Source organism: Bison bison, unplaced genomic scaffold, assembly GCF_000754665.1.
Source record: "Bison bison bison isolate TAMUID 2011002044 unplaced genomic scaffold, Bison_UMD1.0 scf7180017864508, whole genome shotgun sequence".
NCBI classification, from domain to species: domain Eukaryota; kingdom Metazoa; phylum Chordata; class Mammalia; order Artiodactyla; family Bovidae; genus Bison; species Bison bison.
Genome location: NW_011495064.1, coordinates 2978722 through 2991169, shown reverse-complemented (window position 1 = coordinate 2991169; position 12448 = coordinate 2978722). Strand labels below are relative to the sequence as shown.

The 12448-nt window shown below is 54.7% G+C and overlaps 1 protein-coding gene across 1 annotated transcript in view; it reads left to right on the top strand.

The window, feature by feature from the left end:
- Positions 1-6776, top strand: part of ASTL (astacin-like metallo-endopeptidase (M12 family)) — a 16851-nt gene extending 10075 nt beyond the window's left edge. The window contains exons 7-11 of the mRNA XM_010829850.1: positions 557-638; positions 728-882; positions 4837-4978; positions 5822-5880; positions 6664-6776. Coding sequence (XP_010828152.1) covers positions 557-638; positions 728-882; positions 4837-4978; positions 5822-5880; positions 6664-6776 — 551 coding nt within the window. The remainder of the gene's footprint in view (positions 1-556; positions 639-727; positions 883-4836; positions 4979-5821; positions 5881-6663) is intronic.
- Positions 6777-12448: the final 5672 nt, after the last annotated feature.

Genomic DNA, 12448 nt, shown 5'->3' with positions numbered 1-12448 from the left:
GGCTTTGCTTCTGGGGGTGGGGCATACCCCCGGTGGATGGTGGGCTCACAGGTCTCCAAGCCTGGGGTGGGGAGGAGGAGCAGGGTGAGGAGTAGGCACTGGGTCTCACTGGTAGTGGGCATCCAAGGCTCTGAGCAGCGTGGGACTTCTTGAGAGCTGGACTATATTAGTATAAAGATAGTTTCACACAGGGCGAGCCTGAGAGGAGGAGAGACGGGGGAGAGAAGTCTTAGGAGGCGATGGCGGGCCAGCCACCAAGTCCCTGTGCTTGTATTAATACATCAGCTGGCGCAGATCTGGAACCCTCCCAGGGCACCGAAGAGACAGGGATCAGAAACGGGGGTGGGGTGAGGAGATGCACTCTGGCTGTAGTTTTGGACCCCCTCAGGTGGGCTGGACACTTCCAGGAACCCCCTACCACCTTCCCTTCCTCCCCTGGCCCCCTTCCCCATCGCCAAGTAGGACCCCCTCAGGTGGGCTGGACGCTTCCAGGAACCCCCTGCCACCTTCCCTTCCTCCCCTGGCCCCCTTCCCCATTGCCAAGTGCTTTTTTCAGGTTTTGAAATGAACTTCATCAAATCTCAGAGCAGCAACATGCTGGTGCCCTATGACTACTCTTCAGTGATGCACTATGGGAGGTGAGGACCCCTTTTCTGGTTTTCTTCCCTCTGCACTGTCCTGCCAGCCCAGCCAGTCTGGACTCAGGCCCCTGCCTCCTGGGTTTCAGACTCGCCTTCAGCCGGCGCGGGCTGCCCACCATCACTCCACTCTGGGCCCCCAGTGTCCACATTGGCCAGCGATGGAACCTCAGCAACTCGGACATTGCACGGGTCCTCAGGTTTTATGACTGCAGCCCAAGTGGCCACGAGCCCAGTGGGAAAGGTGAGTGACAGGGAGCAGAGCGATTGGAGGAGCTGGAAGAAGGTTGAAGTGGAATTAGTGAGGGTCAAGTGCTAGGAGGTGAGTCTGTAGAGGTGAGCAGGGCAGCCCAGGGGCTCACCATTCAGATGCAGAAAAAGCACTTGAAAAAAACTGAACAATCAGCTATGATTAAAAACTGTTAGCAAATAGGAATAGAGGTCACTTTCCTAACTTTAACGTACCTACAAAAAAAACAGACCAAAAATCATTTTAAATGTCAAAACATTAAGACAAGTTTTTCACTCTTGTCTCATCTATTCAACAATGTAGTAAGTCTTAGCCCTTGTGGTACAACAAAAAATGAAGTCTTGAGGTTTGAGAAGGAAGAAAAGAGTCGCTATTCATAGATGACAATCTGCATTGAAGGAATCTACAAAAAAATTACTAGAACTAATAAGAATTTTTAAAGGTGAATAGAATCAATATACAAAAGTCAGTTGTATTGTAATGCAGCATCAATTTATTAAAATACATTTTAAGCCTTTAAAAAGATGCAGCTGGCCCAGGCAGGGGTGAGAGTGCAGAATCGGGCAGTGGCTGTGCAAGGGAGAAGCAGGAGGCGTGAGGAGGATCCACAGGAAAGAGAATTGAGACGCCTTCGAGTATTCTTTTCCTTTACAGGTTATTATAACGTGTTGACTATAGTTCCCTGACTACAGTACCAGGCCCACTGATTTTTAGCTGAGCACATGGCTGGCTAGGATAAAGTCTACATTTGCCAGTCTCCCTTGCATTTGGGCATGACCAGGTGACTGCCTTCTAGCTTGTGAGATACCCATCAGTTGGCAACTGTTATTTCGTCTTGTGAAGAAACATTCTTCTGAAGTTGGTTGCCCTGGTGACCTTCTCTCATCACCATTACCTCATTAGTAATTGGGGAAATGCAAATAAAGACCACAGTACCCTTTTTTATCCCTTAAGTTGGCAGAAGTTTAGAAGTCAGATACTGCCGAATACAAATAAGATGATGAAGCGATGATGACATCCATACTCTGCTGACAGGCGTATAAATGCTTCACCATCTTGGAAAACAATTTGGCAGCTTGCAAAGTTGGCGTGTGTATACCCCACGACTCAATCTACTCCTTAGTATTTTCGCACACGTGTACTCCCAACTCCAGCGGTAGGCAGTCTCCACTCTACATTCTGTGTCTGTAGGTTTGCCTACTCGGGGCATGTCGTATAAACAGAATCATACAAGACGGTCTTTTGTGATCGGCTTCTTTCACGTAGGATTCTGTTTTCAAGGTTCATCCACGGTATAGCATATCAGTACAGCCGATCCTCGAACAGTCTGAGGGTTAGTGGCGCTGACCCTCTGTCAACAGACCCTCTGACTGTCTACGGCTTCACAGTCAGCCCTCCACATCCAAGGATTCCACTGACCGTGTGGTACTGTAGAACATTTGCTGAGAAGTCACGCATCAGTGCGCTCATGCAGTTCAAACCTGTGTGGTTCAGGGTCAACTGTATTTCATTTTTATTGAAGGATATGCCACATCTTGTTTATCCATTATCAAAGGATCTTTGGGCCATTTCTAGTTCCTCTGGGACAAACATTCATGTACAAGATTTTATGTGGACATGTATGTTCTTTTCTTTTGGATATATACGTAGGAGTGAAATTTCTGGGTTCTTTGGTAACTCCATACTTTACTGCTAAATTGTTTTCCAAACTGGCTGCACTCTTTTCCGCTTCTACCAGCAGGTATATGAAGTTTCATATGAAGCCCTTGTCACCACTTCGGGTTATAACCATGCCCAAGTGGGTGTGAAGTGGCATTTTGTTGTCGCTTTGGTTTGCGTTTCCTGGATGGCTGTGAACACCTCTTTATCTGCTTATAGGTCTTTTGTATATGTTTGGAAAAGTGTTCAAATCTTTTGCCTGTTTTTTGGTTGGGTTGTCTTTTACTGGTAAATTGTGGGAGTTCTTTGTATATTCTGAATACGTGTCCCTTATAGGATATATCATTTAGAAATATTTTCTCACATTTTATCGGTTGTTTAACTTTCTAGATGGTGTTCTTTGCATCAAAATTTCAAATGTTTATAAGCAAAGTCCAACTTACATTTTCTTTTATCACTGTGCTTTTGGTGTCATATCTAAGAAGAATTTGCCTAACTCAAGGTCATGTAGATTTAATCCAATGTATTTTGCATGTACATCAGGCCTTCCCTGGTGACTCAGATGGTAAAGAATCTGCCTGTGATATGGGAGACCTGGGTTCAATCCCTGGTTTGGAAAGGCCTTCTGGAGAAGGACATGGCAATCCACTCCAGTACACTTGCCGGAAAACGCCATGGACAGATGAGCCTGGTGGGCTACAGTCCATGGAGTGTCAAAGAGGTGGACGTGCGCTGTGCTTAATAGTTCAGTCGTTTTGCATGTGATTATGCAGCTCCAGCACCATTTCGCAGACTTATTTCCTATGATATCAAATATTAGAAAGATTAAACATTAAACAATAAGAGACAATAGCAAGAGTTTTGTGGGTCACTATTTGAGAGGTTTGATTAGCTTTAAGAACAGAATTGAGAGGTGGCTAGAAGTGGTCATGGATCAATGGAAAGTGCATCAAGATAGTGGATATACAAGCAAGTTTGGGTATGGAAATAATGACCCCATGGAGAAGGGGGAATGGATTCATGGGGCAGAAGAATATCTAGAATATTCGAGAAGGAGCTGTTCTCCTTGGGAGCAGAGGCACTTTCTTGGACCTAGTGGCAAGGAAGAAGATGGGAGCAGACACCAGTTGGTGTGTGGTCTTGATGTGCTATGAGGGGCTTCCGTCCCAGGCATTGATGGCAAGAGTGAGGTGAGAGGTTGGGGAGAAGAGGATGTGTGGGGAGGGAAAGGTGTGGAGTGGCTGACTGGGGCACAGGAGAGGAAACCTCTGAGAGACACTCGGTGGGGGCGCGGTGGTGCTGGGCAGCCGACGGAGGTGGCCCGGGTTGGTCACTTTGTCCTCTAGGACTGGGGTGCTGTGGCAGTTCTGCCAGAGTGGGGGTGCCTGGGGATGTCTTGGGGACCCAGGCCAGGTGTGGAGGGTGTTTTGGAAGTGAAGAGGCTATGGAGCAAGAAGATGGGCTTTTGGGGCTCAGCGGGGCTGGGGGGTCATGGTGCTGAGGCAAGTGGGCTGGAAGCAGAGGAGGCAGAGGTCAGAGAGTGGGCTGCTGGGGCCCAAGACTTTAGGGGGCGTGGTTTCTGCAGGTCCAGGCGGGGAGCGGCCTGGGAACTCACTGGCTGAATGAAGCGTGTCAACTCAGATGGGCCAGTGTTCACAGATGGAAGATACGGCCTCATTAGGAAGCAGCTGGAGAATGGGCAAGGATCAAAGCAGTGCTTAGGGGGTGTGGCTGGCCAGCCAGATAACTTGGGCCCAAAATGAAGAGTCTTAGGAAGTAGCCGGTGGCAGCCAGCTGTGGTCTGGGAGTGGCGGTGAAGGGCCAGCAGGACCCACCCCGCTGAGCTCATGGGCCTGACAGTCACGTGTGTCCTGCTGACACCCTGGGTCAGGGCATAGCTGCAAGTGTAGAAGTTCTGGAAAAGGCTTTGAATACAGGTAAGGGATGAGGTGTTGCTGTGTAGAGTGGCCCCGGGGGGGTTGTGCTGAGGGCTGCAGTGCTCGGTCAGGGGGTTGGCCATCAGCGGAGCCAGGGTATGATAGGAGGTCACTGAGGGTCCCAGTGGCTGACCGTCTGACAGTGACCTCTGGGGCCAAGTGGGGAGGGGATGGCGTGGCTCCACGCTTCTTGTCTCTCTGGGGAGTTGGGAATCAGGATTTCGAAGGTGTTGGGCAGTGGCATGGCAGGAACATGGTGGGTTCTAGGTCTCTATGAACAGGCTGAAGGGTGCTCTGGCTCTCACACTGTCCTTCTGTGACTTTGGGACATAACCTGTCTTTCCTGCTCTAGGGCTCCAGACCCCCGGGAGTGGTAGGAGCCCCACTCCTGGCTCTAGGTCACAGCTGCAGCAGCTTCTTAAGGCACTGTTGGAGGAATCCAGGAGATCTGACCCCAGAGGCTTCGGGACAGATGACCAACACGCTGCTGCCAGGTCTGAAGAGAGCCTTCGTGCATGGAAGCCCCCCGCCCTGAGGAATTCCCAAGTGAAGGCCTCTGCTGACCCTGCCCCGTCAGCCCCCAGCTTCCTCCCTGAGGCCAAGGCCTGGGGCAGTCTTTCCTGACATTGCCCTGGCGCCACCCCGGCAGCACCAAGTGCCCCATCTCTAGAAGAAGACCAATCCACATCCGTCTGGGCTCTTCTGGGGAACCCTGCTCTGCCAGGGGCCCGTGCACCCAGAAATTGCTGTATGAGGACACCCAGAGGTCAAGCCTGTGGCCCTTGACCACTCTGGGCAGCACCCCTGCCTTCCAGCTTCTCTGGCTCCCCCGTCTGAGGCTTGGGCCCCTCTCTCTGCTCCTTCCTTCCTGGTCATGTTTCCCCAAGGGCTCCTAGGACAGAGAGACCCTCTAGGTCAGTCAGGGGAGTGCTGACTCTGCCGGCTCTCATCTCCTGCCTCAGCCTCAGGGGAGGATGGGAGGTGACTTCTCGACGGCTCCAGGGACAAGGGACCTGGAGGGCTGGGCCTCCCTGAAGGCCCCGGGAGCCCCTCTGAGGTTGAGGCGCAGCCCCCCGCAGGGACTAACGAACCCTCAGGCCGCCCCATGCTCGGGACCCTGGGAGCAGCCCCTCTCCCGGTTGTCTGAGCGCTGGGAACCTGGGAACGCAGCCCTGCGCTCCAGGAGGCTTCCAGAGCCCCACTTCCTCCCTTGCCTCCCGGGGAGGTGAAGAGGTGGGGGCCCTAGGTGCAGGGAAATTTGCTGCAGGAAACTCAGCAAGAACATGAGGACCTGAAGTCAGGACTCAAAGCGCTGTCACCCGCGCTGCGCTTTCCAGGAACTTTGCCTCTGCTCAGAGCCCGCGCCCCCAGACTTGGCCCGAGGACGCCCTGGAAGGTGGGGAGGGGCTGCGGGGCCACCCTGACTGTCTTTCTTCAGCCAATCCCCACTCCTCTCCTTCAGCTGCGGGCCTCCCTGGTGAGGGCTGTTCAGGGTCCAGAAAGTCTCTAGGGACTGCAGTGAGCGACCCCGTGCAGGTCTAGGGGCCTGCTTTGGGTGGGAGGGCAGCAGGAGCCCCTGCCCGTCCCAGTGGGGCCAGGTCCCCCTGATGTCTCGGGAAAAGTAGAAATAAAGTTGGGAACTTGCTCCAGGAGTCTGGTGCTGGGCTGTGCTGACTACCTCATACCCGGTGCCTTGACCTCCCCTGACTGCCCTGGGAGGGGCCTTCTAGGCACTGAGACCCACATTTCAGAGTCAGGAACAGACTCGGGGAAGCAAACTGGTGTGCCCAAGGAAATAGGACTGAGCAGCAGGGCTGAGACGCGCCCTCTGCTGTCCTCTTCACTGTGTCGGGGGGCCTGGAGCCTCTGCCCTCAGTCTATCTGCGGCTTCAGTCTTGAGTCAAGGATTTTCCGAGACTGCGCAAGGGCCTGAGTTCAGGTGTGAATGTCAGGGAAGGACTGTGGTGTGGAGATGCTGTCCCTTGTCTTGCTTCCAGACCTGGGAGGTGGGGTGCCACAGTTTACAGTAGAGAAGTAGGGCTCTGGCCATGATCCTAGCAGGGTGACCGCTCCCCTGGAAGATTCCCAAGAAAAGACTTTGGGCCAACCCTAGGCTAGAGATGGTACGTGTGCCTGTTTATCAGCATGGTTGCCTCATGACCTGTGGGTCTCTGAGTAGTGAGCCAGGCCGCTGACACCAGGCTGGGATTTCCCGATGGCCACTGTGGGTCAGAGGAGGTGATGTGCTCTGCACTGCGAGACCCGCCCAGCTCGCAGAGGCTGCTGTCATGAGCCTCCATCAACAGGCGGCTTTTGATCTTGGATGCTGGGTTCTCTGTACAGGGCGGTGGGGCTGGTTGATCCTGATGCCTCACGGGGAAGACTGCTTACTCTCTTTTGGTGGTGATCAGGGACAAGGCTGTCCTTGTCCTGTCGTCCCCAAGAAGATGCCTGTCAGTAGAGTCCGGGCCCCAGGCCAGCTCTGGGCCCAGGCCTGTCCCCTGAGCCCCACACTGTCCTGATGATCCAGTCATGGTCAGGTCCCCGGAGCCCCAGCATGGAGGGTGTGACATGTGTGGGACCTGGGGCGTCAACCAGGGCCCAGGGGGCTAGCCGCCACCTCTCACGGCCTGCGACTTGTTCGCCAGTCCCCGACCACACAGCTCTGTGGGCTCATTCATCAGTCTATTCACTCACCCAACACACATCTGTTGTATTTGGGGGCCAGGCAGGCTCCGTTATAGGCACTGGGAATAATATAGGGAACAGGCAGATTTTCTATTCTCACGGAGTTTATTTGGGGATGGGGAGAGGAATGGACAGTGAACAGGCAAATGAAGCATCTGGGGTTGATAAGTGATGGAAGAGGGAGCATTTGTGGATGGCATTTCACCTGAATGGCAGGACGCTGCTATCCTGGGGCCATCTGGGGAAAGAACAGCCAGTACAAAGGCCCTGAGGCAGGAAGGAGCAAGGTGTGTCAGGCCAGCGTGTGTGGAGAGAGGTGTGTGTGTGGGAGGTAAGGAGGAGGCAGGCAAGGGCCTGCTCAGTCATGGAGGGATGGTTTATTCCAAGAGCAACAGGGGCCCCTGCTGGGAGTTGCTAAGGAGAGGTGTGACAAGACCTGATCTAAAATTTTAAAAAGTCATTCAGAGGCTTCTCTGGTGTCTCAGTGGTAAAGAATCCATCTGCCAACACAGGAGACACAGGTTCGATCCCTGGTCTGGGAAGATCCCACAAGCCGCGGAGCAGCTAAGCGTGTGCGCCACAGCTAAGCCGTGCTCCACAACAAGGGAAGCCGCTGCAGTGAGAAGCCCGAGCACCGCAACTAGAGAAAGCCCACATGCAACAGCGGGGACTCAGAGCAGCCCCAAATAGACAAAATTATATTAAAAAAGTTATTCTGGATGTGCCTTGAAAAGCGAGTTGGAATCAGGCAGAACAGCTGGTAGCCCCTGCAGCCGCGCGAGCGAGAGTGACGGGATGATGGGAAAGGGCGAAAGTGGGTGCTCTGGAGTGCGTTTTGGAGGTTGAAATAACCACACCTGCCGTTGGATGAGCAGGGGATAAAGGCATCTCAGCCTTGAGAACTGAGGGGACAGAGTTCAGGGGAAATAGGTGTTTTAAGTCGGGGGCTGTGCTGTGCTTAGTCATTCAGTCGTGTCTTTGCAACCCTGTGGATTGTAGCTCTCCAGGCTCCTCTGTCCATGAAATTCTTCAGGCAAGAAATACTGGAATGGGTTGCCATGCCCTCCTCCTGGGGATCTTCCCAACCCAGGGATCGAACCCAGGTCTCCCGCATTGCAGGTGGATTCTTTACCAGCTGAGCCACCAGGTAAGTTGGGGGCTCCTGGATGTCAAATGGGTGGGTCAGGAAGTGCGTGGGCTGAGTGAGCCTAAAGTTCAGGGCAGGGGACGTACTTTGGAGAGTGATTAGCATCCGGGTGAAATTCCCCAAGAAGAGTTCAGGCGCAGAAGGAAAGGATCCCAGGACTGAACCAGTGCTGAATCGCTCCCTGCAGTTTCTCAGTCTTGGTCCTGCAGCATTTTCTGACTGATGAGTCTTCGCTGGGGAGAGGGGGCTGTGCTGGACCTTGTATGGTGTTTTGGTAGCATATTTGGCCACTACCCGCTAGAAGCCAGTAGCAACCTCCTGCCTCCTGTGGTGAGTCAAAAATGTCTCCAGACATTGCCCAACGTCCCTGGGAAGGGGCAAAAACCAGTCTTAGTGGGAATCTCTGATTTGGGGTTTGGGAAAGGGAAAGGAAGCTGAGGAGGAGTGGCCTGTTAGGAGGGAGCAGGGCCTGTGGAGTGGCCCCGGGGAAGGGTCTGTCGTATAAAATGTGGCTGAGAAACTGCCTGGGACCAGGACACAGACGCGAGCCTGGCCCTTGGCAATGCGGAGGCATGAGTGACGCCCAGGGGTGGGCTCAGTGGAGGGCGAAGGGAGAAGCTGAGGGGCTAGAGACAGGGACCAGGCAGACAAGAATGTGGAGGCTGCAGGGGCTTCCCAGATGATCCTGTGGTGAAGAACCCTCCTGCCAATGCAGGAGGGGTAAGGGACGCGGATTCAATCCCTGGGTCAGGAAGATCCCCTGGAGGAGGGCATGGCAACCCACTCTGGTATTCTTGCCTGGAGAATCCATCCTACGGACAGAGGGGCCTGGTGGGCTACAGTCCATGGGGTCGCAAAAGAGTTGGACACGACCAAAGTGACTTAGCACACACATGCATGCACACAGAGGGTGTGGAGGGCTTCCTAAAAGTGCAGGGAGTGACAGCTGGTGAAGGGATAATCAACAGAGCAGAGCCCCAGGGGACACGAGAGGACTCGAGGTCCAGGGTGTATGCAGAGGACCTGCCCCAAGAGCCGAGACGCGGCTTGGAGGCAGGTGTGCGGGGAATGCGTGCCTGTGGGTTGGCTTCCCTTTTCTCTTAAGTAGAAGGCAAAGCCACAGCTTGCGAGGAGGGCGCAGGCAGGAAGAGGAGCAGGAGACAGATGCCGACTCTGAGGCGTGGGGAAGTGAGCACACTGGGAACATCTGGAGATCTGTGGTCACGAATCTAAAGCGAAGCCAGCCGACAAGTGAGCGCTTTGCTCTGGAAAAAGCAGCCGCTTGGTCAAAGGCAGGGTGGATGGTTTAGGTTTGACCAGGGTTGGGGTTTTGTCGGGCGAGGTATGATGGGGGGAGAGAGGATGACCGACTGACATCACAGAGGGCACGCTGAGGGGTCTGGGGAGGTGGGGAGGCTGGGTGGTACAGGGTGGTCTGGGGGCAAGATCCCTGGGGATTTGAAAGGCTGGGGCTTCTGGGGAAAGCTGGGGGTGGGTGCAGCCTGGCTGGGGATCGTCCCCATGGGCTCTCGGGGTAGGAAGTGCAGCAGCTTGAGCTGCTGGCGTCCTGGCCCAGGAGACAGTGGGGCCAGTCTTGCCTTTCAGACCTGGAGAAGTGGTTCCAGGGCTTTCAGCTAACATGGTGCATCTCCTGCTGTCCTCTCACGGCCAGGATAGGACAACTGTCTCCCCTTTCTTGGAAAAGATGCTACTAGGTCACCTTTCCACCATGGCCCCTCTTTTCAAGGACATCCCTGGGGGTTCCTTCATTTGGGCACCACCTGTCTGAAAAAAGCTTATGTGTATTTCATCTGCTGAGGCCTACTGCCATTACCCTTCACTTTTCAACAATCTGGGCCAGGTACTGCGGACCGAGGAGGGATGTCTGCTCTGATGAAAGAGGTGGTACAACAGGCCCTCAGACCCCATTGTGGTATAGCCTCTGGACGTGAGAGTGGCACCAAGGGAGGAGAGGTGGTGAGGGATGAACTCCTTGAGAAGAGAGTAGGGCTCCGCCAAGCACAGAAAGAAAGGTGAGGAGGGTGTTTCTGGCAGAGCAAACAGTCCTGGAAAGGACTGGCGATGCAGGCGCTCAGGGCGCATCCAGGGACCAGTATGTAGCCTGGTGTGGGACAGAAGGTGGACCAGAGCCTGTCTCTGCCTCGGCCTCCCCCTCACACGTGGCTGGGAGTAACAGCAGCAGCTACTGCTGGCTGGCTGCAGGTCTGGGACTGAGCTCTGCCAGCCCTGGTGGAGCAGGATGATACTGGTAGGTCAGAGCTAGTTTGGGAAGGGCGGGAGGAAGCCCTACTGCGCCTGAGGCTCTGATTCACAAAGGGCTCAGCAGAGCAGACAGCTGGGGAAGGGGTGTGTGCAGGGGAGAAAGAGATGGCAGAGAGCAGCAGGGAGTTGAGTTATGTAACAGCCCCCACTGCCCCGAGAGCCAGCTGCTGGTCTTGGGGCTGGGTGGGGCTGGGGGACCGCAGCGGGTGACGACACAGAGCCTGGGTGTTGGCTTAGCCTCGTGGGTTCCTGTGGGTTCTTTCTGGCTGTCCTCAACCAAGGGTGGTACCCAGCAGGGCCCAGGGATAGGTGGATGTGGCGCTGCCTCTACAGGGAAGGCCCAGCTGAGAATCAGCATGCGGAGGGTGGGGCAGGATGGGATTGAGGAGCCCTGGCCTCAGTTCTGCAGAGTCCTGGAGGCGTGGCCTTTCAAGGAAAACAGGCCAGCAGACAAAAAGCTGCTGTGAGTTGCAGTGTCTGGGAAGATACCTACTGGCCTCCCAGCCTGACAGTGGTTGGAGAGGATGAGAAGTGGTCCTTCCCAAAGCCTATTTGGGTCACCAGAGTGCCCAGATTCCCTGCCGTGGGACAGAGAGCATGGGGCAGGGAGCAGGGGGATAGGCAGGAGTTTGCTCAAGTGGCTGATTCCCAGGCTCCAATGGCCACCTGTCTGTCTTTCCTCAGCGAAGGGTCTGATGACACCTCCCCATCCCTGGTGACCCTGGGGTGGAAGCCCAGCAAGTGGAAGGATGCATTCACTACACCTGTCTTTGGAGGGGACCAGGGAGGCTGGCTGCCTCTCCAACCGAGCCTAGGTAGCACCTTCCCCACCAGGCTGTGGGCACTCACATCTAACAGAGGGGCTGGCAGGAGGCAGGGAGAGCCCAGGATCAAGGGAGAGCCCCCTCAGTCCTGCCCTGTGTTGGGGGCTAGGGGCGGGTACCACCTCTTCTGAGCCTGGCTGGGGGTGAGACATTGGGGCACCTTGAGGCCACACTCCCTGCTCCCATGAAGATGGAGCAGGCATGTTGGATCAAGGCCGTGTCGTCGGAGGAGCCCTACTTTCAGAAGCAGATTGATGCTTATTTATAGGGAGGATGCCACGTATGGCTATGGGCTAGATATATGAGGGCTGGGTCTAGGCTGGGGTTATAGCATTAAAGGCTCTGGAAACAGTGAAAAAATGCCCTTGAAGCTCCCCAGGCTGGCACTGCAATGGCCACAGGGAGTGTGGGTAGGAGGAGGGTACATGGGGAGTCCTTGTCCTTTGAAGCACTTTGAGGCCAGAAGGCAGTCAGGGTGGGGTATGTGCTTAATCAGGCTTCCCTGGTGGCTCAGATGGTGAAGAATCTGCCTGTAATGCAGGAGACCTGTGTTCGATCCCTGGGTCGGGAAGATCCTCTGGAAAAGGGAATGGCAATCCATTCCAGTCTTGCCTGGGAAATCCCATGGACAGAGGAGCCTGGCAGGCTACAGCCCATGGGGTCACAGAGTCAGACAGGACTGAGTGTGCTTAATTGGAAGTTTCTTCTTACCCCAGATGTACTTTCCAGGGCCACTTCAAGAGGGGTGTGCAGCATGCATGAGGCGGGCGCCATCAGCAAGATTGGAGCAGGGAGGGGGTCACTGCACAGCTCTTCCCTTGCAAGCTGCCCCCAAAACCTACATTTTCTCTGAAATGAAAGTTACTTGCTCAGTCAAGTCTGACTCTTTGCACCCTCATGGACTGTAGCCCACCAGTTCCTCTGTCCATAGAATTCTCCAGGCAAGAACACTGGAGTGGGTTGCCATGCCCTCCTCCAGGGGATCTTCCTGACCCGGAGATGGAACCCTGGGTCTTCTGCAT